Source organism: Lingula anatina, chromosome 1 (assembly GCF_051362555.1).
Source record: "Lingula anatina isolate TDL-2025a chromosome 1, LinAna3.0, whole genome shotgun sequence".
Taxonomy (NCBI): Eukaryota; Metazoa; Brachiopoda; class Lingulata; order Lingulida; family Lingulidae; genus Lingula; species Lingula anatina.
The window spans coordinates 25,631,067-25,647,887 of record NC_141767.1 but is presented as its reverse complement, the minus strand read 5'-3'; the positions used below and the strand labels follow the sequence as shown (position 1 = coordinate 25,647,887).

The window sequence follows — 16,821 nt, the reverse complement described above, 5'->3', positions numbered from 1 at the left end:
TCTCACTAACATATGAAATTTAATAACACAAAACCTTCATTTATTGATATGATAACGATATGAAAGTTTTTTTCTTTTTTGCTTTAACAAATAAAGAATGTACCAACAGCACAAGTTCCAATGTTCATTTTACTTTATAATAGACGCTGTCACATTTGATATTTTAAAAGGCCTAAAAGTACACTTTTAACTTGATTTTTTTTTTGCAAACCCTACTCTGATTTTACGTTTATCATGCTCAATGAAATAATAAAATCATGAGCGTGATAATTACTTAATATCATATTTTCACATCGGTCTCCCATGGTTTCCTTGCCATGTGCGTAGCTCTTGATCTAAGATACTGTATATTGCTAAACCATAGCTTTAATGGTAACGCCGCCTATACTTTTAAATGTTATGAGCCAGTCAAGTCTTAGACTGCGTTCCCATAAACCCATCGTTTTAGCTGAATCGATCTTACTCTGCGGGGCTTCTCACTATTTAAAGTGCTTTCAATATAAGCAACTTTATTATCTGACATGCCCTTTGAGTAACTGGGTGGTGGTGGGGGGGGGGGGGGGGAGATTGACTATGGTTAATTACCTCCTAGCAGCCTGTGTAGACGCGCCAGACAGTTCAGCCGCTTACACTGAATGCAGTTAGCGAGAATCCCCGCCAAGTGCGATATGGTTATGGGAACGGTCCTTTGGAGTTGCGTCTTCAAACAAAAACACCAAACATCGTTTTTACAAATCGGCAGTATAAACACTGTTGACCCCAACTCCATCTTGTCAATGGGATAACTGAAGTCTAGGACCCAAATTTTATGTCCTGTCCTAGCATAAGTGTAGTGTCGTCATTGCTTTGTCCGCCCTTCTTCACATTCACCCATTTATGCATGTAAATTCTAAGAATGTACGGAATAAAATGGTGGAGTCCAAAACTGCGGAACACGTAAAACTACAGTCCTTTTTCCTAGCCGTATTGACCGACTTGAAATGGAAGCTTCTTAGATAAATTGTGGAGACCGCTTATCATAAATCGAAAAAAAATGTCACGTTGTAAATGATTTAAAGATAAGTCAATTAGACCAGATGCTTTGTTGATCTATAAAAGCAACAAAGCAATAGGTTATATGGTATAATATAATCATCATTTTCACATAAGTGGTATACTTCTCCCATTTACAGCCTTACGCTTATCTTTTTGTTCAATTTATTCCCATGGGATTCCAAACCGTTAATGAGCGTCGCTAATTAGAGCTAATAACGCAGTAATTTTTCTCTATAGCTTTGCTGTCAGCATCGATTAAGTGCGTAGATGACAAACTTGATTGACGGAAGTGGCGCCGTTGGCACTCACTAACCTCACTGCCTGATTGCTTGAACTGCCCTACCAGCATCATTGACCTGAGAAAACTTAAAGTGTTATCTTTTTGCGATTATCTTTATACTTTCGAACAAATCTTTTTCGAGGAATTCTTTATGCTTATTGGATTTTTTAGCTGTAACTTATCCGTCGCAATAATCAAAGGCAGCAACACTGAGATTTAGAAAAACGATGTTTACTAAACAATCCGAGAGAAAAATAATTCAGAAATTTCATACTTGTGTATGTCTCTACTGATACTTGTTGAGGCACGTTATGTACCTATACTCTTTATCGGCAAAAGGTGGCGCTACATTATTCCTAATGACCTACACGTATACGTGCACTGTGGCATCAATTGCACGGCCCCGCTTCGGATTTGGTTTATATTGCACCTTTTAAGTATTCACAGGCAATTACCGAGCATACACATCAAAGTGCTCAACGATCATTTGATGTCTAAATACATGAATTTGAGGCCATGCACTGTTTTGCCACGGGAAGCGTTATAAATGCATGCTAGCGTTACCTAGCAGTTCAAGTTGCTGTGGCTTTTTTTCTACTTACATGCTCATCCTGATAACGAAAAAAAAGGATAAAATAGAAGTACTGTTATGAAATTCTGTCAGAGTTGAAATGTTAATTTTAACGTGACACTAGTGCTCTTTTGTGGCGTTGCATTACATAGATTCGTGACTTGTCGGAATAATTCATATTCTAAAATGGCCTTTTGCGCCACGCTTTTAACAGCTAAACTGTTAAAAGGGAAATCATTAATATTGAAAGCAGTTCGTTTTAACGCAAAAGTTATATTAAAGTGGTTTGTTTAATGAAATTTGTATGTACGATTTTTGCCCTATCAGAATACCCGCACCATTTTCCATCCTAGAAACTGCGTTAATGCAATTTTCACCACGTTACTGTAAACCAGCATTTTTGCAAAATTAATGCACTACTTCACATCAATTTCACCATAAACGAAATTCTATCGCAACCAAATATTCTTCTGGAGCTTTGATTATATACAATTGGCGTCGTCATATAAACCTTATGGTACACGGTAAGCACGGTCTGCATACCAATCAAAGCTGTACATTTGCTTTTTGGCATATGTTTTAACAGACGCGCTGTAAATCAGGCTACACAAGCAACACTTAAAAGGGTACCTTTTTTCCTCTCTCATTTTCTTTTCTGTTTTCCTCTCATCATTTTATCAAAATCATTGAAAAAATCACCTCAAATGTAATAAAGATTCGTTAAGGTTATCATGCCTGTTGATTGTAAGAAGTTAGATATCTGTATATTCTGAACATGAGGAATAGAAAAAAAAACGAATCGATAGCATCGAAACTCTTTTCTAGGGTGTTATCTCAACAATATGATTATTACAAGGACAAGGTCACAGTGCCCGCGTTGAATCTTTGATTTACCGCGCTCTCTAGATTATAAATTCACACAGTGATGAGCTACATATGCTGCTCACACTTTTGACATCCTTAGTAAGAGAATACATCTGCTTTTCCTGTGAATAATTCATTACCGTATTAGTCTTACATCGTGTAAGATATGAAGTCTTTTACGTTAATTTATTTAGTGAACAGCTGTCTATGTAGCGGGGATATTACGACTTTATGTTTTGATGCTTGTGTGCAGCAGTGGGAAGTTTAAAGCGACAAACATTCATTGGCACTCATTGAACGGGTTGGCGCTACACGGGATATAATCTGTCACAACACTGGAACTGTCACATAACTCGCCAAAGGGTGTTATGTATTCGAATACTACCATCTTGTTTTAGCATTGTATGTAATTTGTTTTGACAAAAGATCAGAAATGCTCGCAGCCACACCACCATGGAACACAGTGTAGTTGCGTATATAAGTGCGTTGTCAAATGAGAGTTCCAAAGTGAGAGGAAGCTGAAAAACTGAAATTAACGTAGAAAACGGTGCGCAATACGCAAAACCGCATTGTTTTCGTGTTACGTAGTCGAAGCGACGAGAAAGACTTTACGTGGGGTGTTGACCAAATTTCCTCAGTAGAAAACGACTTGTTGAAAGGCGGGAACTACTGGTTGGATGACGTTTCACTAAGAGTGGGAGGATGACTTTTTACGTGACGTCGGAAGCAACTCGATGCCTGTTTCAAGGAAAGTTTTCTGATGCACAAAACCACACAGTGTTCGTGGAGATTGCATAAATTATACATGTGGCTGCTGTAGTTGTCAAACACGATACCCTTGAGGGACACAAGATAACTTAAAAGTGGCTGAGCATCTTCCAACCCCCATTACTATATTTGAGCAGTGAATGGCACACGAAGTTTATCACCTGAATCATCCAAAGAATGTATTATCTTGTTGAATTTGTCAAAATTAATTTAAGTGACTTTATGGTATGCCATCTGGAACGACTTTCTAGCATATAAATGGCTGGATAACATCAAACATGGCTCAATCACCGAGTGGGTTACCGCCTCAATCCTCCATGGATCAGGGAAGCTTTTTGAACGGTATTGAGAGCGACTGGAATAACAATATCTCCTTATGTGTCTCCAATGAAAGCGTGACAAATGTGACACTTCCATTCTACTATCCCTTACCGTATGTCATTATTTCGGTAATCATGGGTGTCATAATCTTTACCGTTGGATTCCTGGGCAACCTACTGGTGATCGTCGTCGTTGCACGTACAAAGACAATGCACAGCACAACTAACTGCTACTTGGTAAGCCTAGCCTTGGCTGACTGTCTGGTTCTTATATCGGCGACATTGCCTCATACTGTTGGAATGTTTTGGGCCGCAAATCACTTTCCTTACGGCACGGTTTGTTGTGCTTTGTTAACTTTCTTGAATTATTTGGGAATAAATGCGTCTGCCTTGTCCATTACTGCATTCACCATAGAAAGATACATAGCCATATGTCACCCGATGAAGGCGCATGCAATGTGTACAGTAAGCCGAGCAAAGAAACTGATAATTGGCCTATGGATATTTAGTATCTTCTATAACTCTCCGTGGTTTGGATTAACCGAAATACAGGTCCCTACAGGGGACAGTTCAGTGCTTCAAGTGTGTACCTTCAAACTTGACAGAGGTCGGTATGCTGCCTACTACTTCGTGGACCTTGTTTTATTTTATATCATACCGTTGGCCGTGACAGCAGTTCTGTATTGTTTAATAGGGAGAATTTTGTTTCTCAGTACAAATCGTGGACTTGCAGCCGATAGCATTAAGCGCAATACAATGAAAGAAAGGGTGAATAAAGACAGGACGTCCTTCAAACAGGACATGACAAGATCCAGAATTCAGGTTAGTACCTTTTTAGGGGAGACCGGGGCTAGTTGGACCCCGGGGTAAGTTGGCCCCCCATCAAGTCTCTTTAATAAAGTTACTTTAAGATGCTAAATTATTTCATTTGGACTCACTGCCGACGTTTTCTTAGCAGTATTGGATACGGTCACTTTACAAAATGATGTGATCAATTCTTTTACCCCATAGTTACTTTGTCATAAATTGATGGGGGTTCAACTTAGCCCTGGGTCCAACTAGCCCCGGTCTCCCGTATATTCTGCTTGCTCGTCATTCAGGGCCCAGCGTCATCAACAATGGATAGCGCAATCCTATAAATTACACTATCCATTGGATAAAATTAATTGTTATCCTCTGGACAATTATCCTCATTATAGCAGCCATTTTGAGCGCTGGTTAGCAATATATGAGACAAGATATGTGTCTAGCGTAACATTACTTTACCCAAAGAGTAACTGTTCAGGGGACATATATTGTAGACAGTGCTATTTTTTTGGATAGCGCTTTCCAGTGTTGATGAAACTGGACAAGATTTGAATACTAATGACTGTTTTTTAACTTGCTTTCTTTTTAGAAGATAAAAGTGTTGTTTGCTCTTCTGGTTTTGTTTGCAAGCACGCATGCAAAATCTTCATTTCATTATGATTTGAGCATCACATTAAAAGCAAGCAGACTTGTGCACCCACATCATACTCAAACTCACTGGTTAATGGAAAAGTATTTGATATGTAGGGTATTGGTCAAATAATCCATATAAAACGCTGATAAAATGCAAAATTAATATTTATCGAGAATGTGAACCAGAAAAAAAGTTAATACCAGTAGTGTGACAAAGTTTTTAAAAAGAAATAAGGTCTACGCCAAAAACAACAGGGCGCTTAGGACCTGCGCGCTTACTGGAAGCTATGACAAACTGCGAGTCGAACAATCAGATGAAGTTAGCTTGCCAAAGGCGATACACCGAGCACAGACATCACCGTGACATCAAACGCTATTTGTGCATCGTTACAAAACCATATCACGTGTGTAGCTTTGGTTTGTTAGTCTTAGAGACTAGAAAATGCCAATTAGGTAATTAAAAGTATTCTTTATATTAGGGGAGACCGGGGCTAGTTGGACCCAGGGGTAAGTTGGCCCCCCATCAATTTATGACAAAGTAACTATGGGGTAAAAGAATTGATCACATCATTTTGTAAAGTGACCGTATCCAAGAGTGCTAAGAAAGCGTAGGCAGTGAGTCCAAATGAAATAATTTAGCATCTTAAAGTAACTTTATTAAAGAGACTTGATGGGGGGCCAACTTACCTCGTGGTCCAACTAGCCCCGGTCTCCCCTACGTTTCAGGTTTCATATAAATAGATATTTAAAAAATAAATAGAATGTCTGTAAATACCTGCGACGCCATTAATTTAACAACATTCGCGTACTTTCGGGAAAGCAACAGACTAAAAACATGCCGGAGGTGGGGTTAACTTCTAAGCAATAAATATGAAACTCTTTGCTACAGGAATGTCGCTTTAAAAAAATACATGTACAAAAATGGACCACTAAAATTGTGGAATTCTGTCCTTTATTTTTGCTGCTCCGCACTCGCTAGTCTGCATTATTCATGACTCCACTTTCCTCCAAATTTAACGAAATCTCGCTTGATTTTACGCTAAGTGGCGAGACTTTTGGCGTTGATCCTCATAGCGTGTTTGCAAAACAATTGAATGTAAGATGGTGGAGGAATATACAGGGTTCGCTATATCGTGAAAACCAGAAACGCTATCCAGGATTTTATTCAACTCCCCATGAAAATGTGTGTGTGTATTTGTGTGGAAAACTTTTATGGTAGTAATTTGCGGAATATTTATGGGTTGGGTGGAAAATGTACGGTATGTGGAATAATGGTAATGCTTATCGTTAAGTGCTGTAGTTAGGTAAGCTGTTGTCGACTTCTTGGAGGGATATTAATGTGTTGCATAATTGCACTGCAATACGCCTACGAAAATGCAATTTACAGGTCATTCAAAGTGACACATTACACAAAATGTGTGCATCTTTGACGTGATTAAAATACTTTTTGTGGAGTGACCCAGCAGCGTTTCCTTATTTTCCTCTAGAAATGATACGACTGGATGCCATAAGATTGATTTCAAAGCCACTGGGGTGGGTCGGTGCTACGTTATCTAAGTACTGGCGGGAGAGGCTGCCAATAACTTTCATGCACACACTAGTACCGTTGGCTTTTATCGGAAAAGCTGTCTGTATTTCTGATACTGATATTCTAATGAATCCCAGAACCGCCCTTACTGATGATGGTGTGATTTTTTCAACAGTTACACCGCCTATGCCTGCTAGTTTATCCCTGCCTACCCAGTATGGAAGCATTATCTTGTTCATTTTTGGCATAATTCTTGACAAATTTTACGACAAATAAACAAAGTTTACTTTCACTTCCAAAGATTAAATAAGTGGTTGAATATTATTATCTGTACAAGTCGGGCAACAAGACGAAAAATTATTAATTTTACCAAACCATTTCTTCTGGGCGGTTCCGCTGGTCATCAACTAATCCTTGTCTATGGCGAATTTTTTTAAAGATCAAAATGAATTTTGAAGTCGGTCGAGATGTCCCATTAAAACAGCCTTACTATGAAGGATCGTCATTTTGAGGTACCATTACCCACAAACCTTGGGTTTATTTAGATTCAATTTGACGTTTTGCTCTCGTTTCCTTTCCAAGCAGTAGTCTATAACCATAAGCTTTCCAATACAAAAATAAGTGCATACAAGTTGAAGACAGTAAATAGAAATTTTAAAAAGAATTACTAAGAGAAACATGATAAAATTCAGTATTTAGAGCCATTTTTGAAAGACACTGTTTCTCTGGCTGATGACGGCCATTTTGGATTTCTCAAAAAGCACCAGTTCAACTTAGAATAGTGAAATAAATCCAATACACTTGCACAGGTAAACAACCAAGTTAAATTTTTCATGAAATCCCATGAGACCCTGAAAAGTGTAACATACATCAATTCTGAAATACCATGTGTATTTGAAATGGATCTCTTTGTGAGTACATAAGAACTAAGACGGATGTGTTTAACTCAATGCAATATATGAGATATTCCATTACTACAGGCGTGTTGCCTGTCACATCCATCTTAATCAGACGCTTAAATCGTTGTTTCTTTCTTTTCAAGTTCCCTCCTGATTCTTTCTTGTAGAGAGCACATAATTGAATGAGATCAACCTGGATTTTCTAAATATCTTTTTCGACTAATACACCAAAATGTGTTTACCTAGTAACATTGGGATATACATAACAATTAAGTAGCATTTCTCTTAAAAGAGTACACTAGGACATCTATCACAAACAACGTGGCTGATATTTAAGACTGGCATACCCTATTTGTGAATGACTGGGGATTTTTAGGTTCTAACGTTATGGGCAACTTTAGTATAATTCTTTTTTTATTCTATTATTTAAATATCATCATTTGCGCGTATGTGTGTAAGGGACCCTGATAGTTTGTGCAGTAAGCATAATCAATTAAGTTTGACTAAAAATACGGATGGTCAACCAACAAAATCAATCTTAGATATTTTCTGAGCAATATATATAAGCCTGCATATACGTAGTTAGCTATTGGCATTACTGGCCATGCGGTGCTATGGCAGTTCATTTTACTTTGGCTGACAATGTTTTTGGCCTACACATACTTAATACTGCCTTAATTTTGTTGGTAATTTATAGGGTGATTTCGGCGCTATATCCCATTTCCAACAAGCAATTTTTTCCTACCCACGAATCATTGCTTGTCCAGTCCCCGTTCTAGATTATATGTTTTGCACTGTTTCAAATTAAAATTTAGAAATAACCTTAGTCATGATAAATTTAGTCCATCATGTGTTTCCCATACAAAAAATGCCACCAGGCAGTTTTATTAAGAGGTACAGGGTATCATCATTTTAAAAATTGGGAAAGATAATTAGGTTTGCAAGATAATTATTCATAACGATGTGACCGCGGGGCATGTTCAGATGCGCAAATAATACATTTAAGGTCGCCTATTAAAATAAGTATCATGTGAAACGGGGCCCTAGAATGTTCAACCGAGCTTTTGCTCCCTGTCCAACAAATCGACCGACCTCCTGCAATCCGAGCATTAACAAAATACGCCCATTGCCATTTCCGCAGTATGGACGCTGATGACAAAACTGAGCGAATTGCAGTGCCATACATCAGTGATTTCACTTGTGAAGCAGTAGCTGCTTATTGGCAGTTGCGTGCTCATAATATTATGGGGTTCTGCTGAATGGACGCAGTGCTGGTCAATAGCTTCTGGCAACAGGGGCGTTGTTTTACATCGCCTCCCCTTAGGATTAGAGGTGTCCCAGAGGAAAGATCTTATTAACAAAAATTTAATAAACCGATTTGTCCAAACGATATTTAAGGCCAAAGAAGATTGTCTGAAAGTAGTTTTAGTGTGTGTGTGTGTGTGTGTGTGTGTGTGTGTGTGTGTGTGTGTGAGGGGGGTTATAAATGTGTGGGTGACAAAGTATTTATCACGAATTACAGTAGGGTCTTTCGAATGCAGTGGCTTCAGATGTTCTCTGAGAGTCCTACTGATATACGGTAAACACTCTTATAAGGAAATTATATATATATATATATATATATATATATATATATATATATATTTTTTTTTTTTTTTTTTTTTTTTTTTTTTTTTGAAGACCCAGCTCAACACTTAAAAAAAGAAGTCGGTCACCTTGTATTACCAATGGCTTGGTCGACCTCAGTTACTAACTACATGCGTTAGCGCCTGTTTGCAGATAAGAGGACTTAAATGTTCCTATCATGCACTCGAAATTTTCTTATTTGATTTAAGTGCTTTTTACCTCTAGTAAAAGGAAAGGAATCTGAATCTAATATAATCCATTATTTCAAAAAGGTCAGTTGTGTATAGGAAAAGCGCAATTGTAGGGTATCCAATTCCGAGTATAAAGTAAACATTTTGAAATACGTTTTTGCTAAATTATAGACTCAATATAGACTAATAACATCGTTTGCAAATTTCGATGAAAATAAAATAGATATACACGCATTTGGCAACCCGTGTCATTAGTTCAATCTCCGAGGAATAAGCGAAGGAAGATACTGTATCTGATGGAGCCGCAACTTCTTTATCTGACAGGAGATAGTGATACGTTGTATAAGCGATTGGACTTTACCGACGTGGTTCCGGTAAAATAAAAACACAATTTCAATAAATTTATTCCTTTCTATATTTCATTTGTCTGCTTTACCATTAATTGTGTAGTGGTCAATTTTTTTACAGACACAGATATGTAATTGTATCGTTTTAGACAAACTCACTTACACCGTCCAAATGGTGTAAGAGGAATGTAATGTATGTTAAGACTTCCCAATTAAATATTATTTTCTTGAGCTATTCGATTTTATCGTTTTTAATACGAGGTCGTGTAAGGTCGCGTTTAATAAGGTTAAGGTCATAACCTATAATGAGGCATTGGAATATGGTATGTTCTAACATTAAACAATGAAATTTAAAAGAACAGAATAAATGATGTTCAGGCAAGTTGGGTGGTGAAAGTTTAAGAATTCTCGAAAATTTCTGCAGAAACATATAATTTATCTATTACATAAGTATACATGTAGTTCATCTGGGATGAACAATGCAGAGATACATAGCCTACATAACAGAATAAATAAAAAATCCATTAATATTCGTGAAAATAACCTTAACACGCTGATCTTTTAGCTCGCACCTGCCTTTTTATCAAATAAAGCCCCCTACTGGTACCGTGAATTTAAAGTAAAACAAGAATACGGCTTTGCATTTGTGGAGTGAACGTCGCAAAATAATCCACTAACTTTTAGAACTCTGCCTGAAATGATTTTCGAGCCTGTATTTTTACGTAACAAAGTCAATAAGTGAATTTCATGTAATACGAAAATACGATTTGACAGCGATGGGGTGAAGTACTCAGTCGGATGGCGTAGGCAACGACATGAACAAATGCGGATAATTAGAATACTGTATATACAGACACTGTAAGTGAAGTAAAAAGGAAAGTCGATCTTTGATTTCCTATTTTGTAATTGATTTGAACGTTTGGCATTCATGATAAAAACACCCATAAATTGATTGGTGTTATTTTTCTTGGGGTCTTAACCACAGTAACCGTAAACTAGCACTTATCTTACTAATAATACTTTACACAATATTCTTGACATAAGTGAGTGTCATTTTAAAATGTCTAGCAATGAGCACACGAAACAGCTGAGAGCCTTTCTGTGTAAGCCACACAAAACGTTCTACTATCGGCCAGCAGCGAGGAAAATTACACAGAAGAGAAAATACACGGGGGATGTTGTGTGTGCGATGTTCACACCACGAAGGGCAGTCTTCCCATATTGCAGAAATCCTTTTAGTTAACTGAGGCCAGCTAGACATATAAGTCAATGGATACTTCTTAAAAATGCCTCAAAATAGTGTATATTTACAACTTATCAATGATTTTTTTGGACCACGCAATGAACACACTGCATTTGAAAAGGCTCCCCTTACGACGCTGTATTTTAATGGCAAAACTTCCTTTATTCACATCTGTATGGTAAATGTACGATTGTTTAATAATAGATTTATGCTTGCTTCTATCTTAAGGCTTTGATTTGTATCATTCGGCATGCAATTAAGAGTTATACGTAAGAAATAAATGTACTCTTGGGTTAATCTTTAATTCAGATTGTGAAGATGCTGGTCGTGGTAGTGGTCCTCTTCGCCTTACTATGGCTGCCCTACCGAGCCCTGGTGGTCTACAATTCATTTGCTGACGAGGAGTATCTGAACATCTGGTTCGCTCTCTTCTGCCGTATGATGATATTCTTGAATAGTGCCATCAATCCGATTTTGTACAACGTCATGTCGGTGAAATTCCGCACGGCGTTCAGAAGGCTGTTGTGCGAAAGGAGATACAACCACAAGGAATCCAGAGCAGTGGAGCATACTAACATGATGACTGAGCACACAGAAATGTGCACCCTTAATGCAGTTTAACACAACTGATCTCTGGTCAAAGGGAATTGTTTTGTTGATTTGAAACCATGTACTAGACAATTCGAAATTGGAAATTTGCGTGAAAGTGAAATTGGTTGCTTTTGACCCATATTAACGGTTGTATTGCAAATAATTAATCCATTTAACCCAATCTTTCAGGTTACATTTTGTTTTTCAACTCTGAGATATGATAAAGTCAGAGGAAAACAGTAAGTTTTGTTTTCCTTTAGCTGAAGTACCACCTTTTGATAATTTCCTCCATTTCTCTGGAAACTACGTGGCTGCTTCACCTTTACAACTAGTATGTCACGCACCTGTTTTAGCTTTCGACTGATAGCCTCTTAAGTAACGTAGGGACCGGTTTCACAGAGAAACTTATGTCGAAAGTCCTATTTTAAGACTTTAAAGTTTCTTTTAATGTACTTTGACCAAGCGTAAATCAGTAGAGATTCTTTTGGAGAATAATATTGGTCCGGTTTTGCGAAACGTGACGAATGGCTTGTTAAAGACCGATGTCTACTTTATTCTTGTAGACTTCTGCGCCTAAATTCTGGATTGAAATAGACCAAAATTGTGGTCCTAAAGTTAAAATTTTGTTTTCCTTTAGCTGAAGTACCACCTTTTGATAATTTCCTCCATTTCTCTGGAAACTACGTGGCTGCTTCACCTTTACAACTAGTATGTCACGCACCTGTTTTAGCTTTCGACTGATAGCCTCTTAAGTAACGTAGGGACCGGTTTCACAGAGAAACTTATGTCGAAAGTCCTATTTTAAGACTTTAAAGTTTCTTTTAATGTACTTTGACCAAGCGTAAATCAGTAGAGATTCTTTTGGAGAATAATATTGGTCCGGTTTTGCGAAACGTGACGAATGGCTTGTTAAAGACCGATGTCTACTTTATTCTTGTAGACTTCTGCGCCTAAATTCTGGATTGAAATAGACCAAAATTGTGGTCCTAAAGTTAAAATCAACATTCGGTTTATTTTGACGATTTCTATTCACTTATCATTACTAGCCACAAGGTATGGATGGGAGCCGACTAAAAAAGAGCTACTAGACTGATAGCCTTCCGCCTCTAAGTATTGGGTTTGTAATCAAGTACATCTGCAAAGCATTTATGAATAGATGAGAAAGTAAACAAACTCTCAGACAAACGTGCCTGTGTACGGATGTGTATTCAAGTGCGTTTCCTGTCATGTGTGAGTGCGTGAACATGTGCTGCATGAAAGTCGATTAAAATTTAAAACGTTTGTGTCCGTTGTCCGGGGAAAAAGCAGTGCTCAACTTATTTGAGAAGAGCAACTCTGACTAGAAAATGCAACAAGCGATTTATTTTATATCTAGTCAAGATTTTCTATTGGAAGAATGGAAAAGTAAGAAAACAAAGAAAAGCAAGTGTTGGAAGTTTTTCTAATCATTTGCTCTCTTGTAACACTTACAGTTTGAATATATATATTCCTAGTTGTTATTCTGTAATCATGCACAATAGCTCAAGAGCCCATTGTAGATACAATTAAGACAGATTATTCATTCATTCATTTATATACTATAGTTTAGATGTTACAGTGTATTAAAAAATCCAGCCCTTCAGGATTCAATGCCAATTAATGTGTTGTACAATCGTTCTTGTCTTATAATATATATACATGTACAGTGATATTGTGATTTCGTCAGTTGGTTTAATTTTTCTGATAAAAGTTTTCAACTAAAGCGTTCCCTTTATTTAAATGTCGATCTTGTCAATCCTTTCTATGTATCCAGTGCATTGAGGTAAAAATGCATTTCATCTTCTATCTTGCATCTTAAGTTGCATACTGACTATTCCTGTTTAAGCTCGGAGACAGCCGGACTTTAACTTATCATGTATCCACATAGACCGTTCTCGTGCGGTCTAATTGCTTCATGTCATCCAATCTAATCAGTAACTCGAAAATCGATCCCATTTACTTTAATAAGAAACCCCATTAGTTTTTTTTTTTTTTGGAAAATTCAAGTAGACATCCTCATATGACATTTGACTTAATAAACTTTTCTCAAAGTAACCTTGATGAAAAGATTCGACAACCTCAAACCTGACTTATATCTCTCGTCCTTTGGCTTAAGTTGTCTTCCTAAAATCTTCATCTTCTCTCAATTTAAGAACTTTTGTAAGAAGATGTTTTAACCATATTTTTGTAAAGTAAGTGCTTTGTACCGTTACCTCGCAGGAATGTGATGAATCTCCCGTGGCATTTGCAACTCAATCGCCTTATTGATTTCGTACCGAGAGAAAACAAACCCTCTTTTCGATGATAAGGATGAGGTTGTCCACGTCAAATTCAATATAGTAAAAATCTAATATGCCTCCATTTTTAAACCACTTTCTTATTCATATTCAATAACCATTTCAGGACCTGCGCTAGTGCAAGGAAGTACAAGATTTTGCACTCCATACAGTCAATCCGTATGGCTCAATTATGGCTCTGAGAATTATTGTCCAAGTTTAGAATAAACTTTTGTAATGAGAAAGTCAAATGAAATGGACAAGATGTGTGCGTTTGTCTGTGTCTGTGTGTGTGTGTGTGTGTGTGTGTGTGTGTGTGTGTGAATTCTCATTCCAGAACAGGTGGACCAGGATTTACTCCTTGTTTAGTCTTTATATGTACAGCCTTTCTGTCAGGACATCATGATGCACTTTATTATTTAGTAGGTGCAGTGGAACCTGGGCTCCGTAACGCGAAAGCATCGCGCATTGCGACCGAGCGCAAGGGTCTCGATTCCATAATTCGCCCATACTCGCCCCATATAATACATTGTAGCCTCTATGTGAAATCGTTATTCGCCATACGCGATGCTTTCGAATTACGGGGCCCTATTTACCCCAAAAGTCCGTGGACATATTCATAGAGGGCATCTCATCGGAAACCCAAAATAAGCATAATATTTTGCCAAGTATTCCCCATTTATTTAAGAGTCAGCCCTACCACTTTTTTTCTTATTTTGCTCTTTTCTACTAATCAGCAGTGTCCTAATGCTTTTTACAAAGCGTCGTTGCAACCTCCGAAATAAATTGATTAAAACATTTATCCGTCAAACTTTCGATCTTTTCCCAAGCTATCCATCAATCTGCATGTACTTTCTATTTCCACTGAGACTTTATTTTGCTGTTTTCTGTAAGATAATAGACCTTTCATAAGACATTAATATTTCCGTAGTTTAACATGCACGCATATCGGCCAATACTCTAGATAAATTTCTCGTGACGGTCATGATTTCTCCCTTATTGAATTCATTATTGGCAAAAAATATTGCTTGCTTCATCGTTGAGACTTATTACATGTAAGGTTAATGTAGTTGTGCAGTGGTCAGTTCTGTAAACCTTTCGGAGTAGATCTGAATAAAATGCAGTTCTTAGGAACCAATTTTAAGGACTTTTTGTTTGGGTTTAATGTAAATGGTAACATGTCCTTATTATTCATTTAATCAAAATAAATAAAAACGTGTGCCTGACTCTAAAAATATTGATAGTATCGATATCTAACCTTAAAACTGTTGCCGAAAAACGGCTTCTCCATTTTAACGACTACCCACAAAGCAGAGGCAAGACATTACAGAGAAAGATGCAGATGAAAACATCTGCCCTAATATATCACTCACTCCCGAGCTAATAAGTTATTTTGAAAAAAGAGAAGTGCCTTAAAACTCGCAGATGACCAAACCCCGCCAAGATGGAAAGTTAAAACAGATTGTGTGACCTACCTGACCGGGCTGACTAACCCGCCCTGGAAACTAACACAACACACGTCTCTGAGAATTTGGCAGACAGGAAACATCTTATATGCTGATCCCGCCTCAGGGCCCCACTCACTCCACTGACCCTGCATTTCATTTTGAACATTCTTCAATTGTTTTTTATTATTATTATTTTTATTATTTTTTTAATCTATCAACATTAGACTTTTAATTGGAATTATAACATTATACGTTGTAGTGTTTGGTCTTATAAGTGCTTTGTTTTCTCGTAAATATGCAGTTTATACCCCCCCCCCCCCCCACCGCCAATAAAGGATTCCTGATAAGACTATTCCTATTGCGCAGTCACGCTTTATGACTGATATCAAAATAAGTGCATTACTTCATTATTCTAAATACATCCGCATTATACAAAATACATGTACGTCATCAAAGATCCATTACCAGTGTAATAAGATTGTCATGATTTCCTGCCATCGTGGATCATATACCGGCTGCAAACATTCGTCCTAACAAATGCCATCCAGTCGGGCAGGAATAAACATCATTTGGTAAGCAGTCAAGTTTAGATAATTTTTTTTTAAAGAAATCAAAAAAAAATCTTTAAGGGGTTTCGATACGTTATGGTGGTCTTCATTTGGCTAAATAACTTCTTCTCCCGTTTTTATGTATAATACTTATCTTTAAATTAGTGCAATAGAAATAAACACTTTAAGAGCACAAGTCCCTTGATTTATTCGCCACCCCACGGGCATTAATCTTCAGTTTTGCTCCTTCGTCAATTGGTGTGAGATAGTAATTGGTTTCCAACGTAACTTAGTAACTTTGAAAGATTTTGTCATGAACATTGGCATGGTTGACGACTAGGGTGTGAATTGCAATCCGGTGCCAGTGTTTGGTTTTAAGTTTTTTATTTAGCCCCTATTTATGCTGTTCCATCAAACAAAGGCTTTTTCCTTTTTATTGATGAAATCAATGAAGTCTTTCATAACAATTACTTACATATCATGTTCTTTACAAACTTACACCGCTTTATTAAAGGCCACTCACGTATGGGATTATCAATTTGCTTATTTCCATTATTTTCAATATTGCTGTCCATAATTACATATCTGAAATGCTATGCTAGATGATATATAAGTAAAAGTAGCTATCAACTCAGTACCCAGTCTGTCACGATCACTTTTGTGATACAAGAGTGACATGGAGTTTTCTTAAAATCCCCAGGATACGTTGAAATAACATTAAATCATTGATGTGGAATTGATTTTTTGCTCTAAGGTCGCATGTTAAAGAACGGGGGAGGCAGTACCTGTCTCATTTGTTGGACAGTGGTACAGTACAGTGGGTAGATC

At 37.3% G+C, this 16,821-nt stretch overlaps 1 protein-coding gene across 1 annotated transcript; it reads left to right on the top strand.

Annotated features, from left to right (window-relative positions):
- Positions 1–2,812: 2,812 nt before the first annotated feature.
- LOC106168992 (thyrotropin-releasing hormone receptor) lies at positions 2,813–15,108 on the top strand. Its single transcript, XM_013548276.3, has 2 exons — positions 2,813–4,660; positions 11,422–15,108. The coding sequence occupies exons 1-2, from the start codon at positions 3,797–3,799 to the stop codon at positions 11,731–11,733; spliced, it is 1,176 nt and encodes a 391-aa protein (XP_013403730.3). The 5' UTR covers positions 2,813–3,796; the 3' UTR covers positions 11,734–15,108.
- The last annotated feature ends 1,713 nt before the right edge of the window (positions 15,109–16,821 follow it).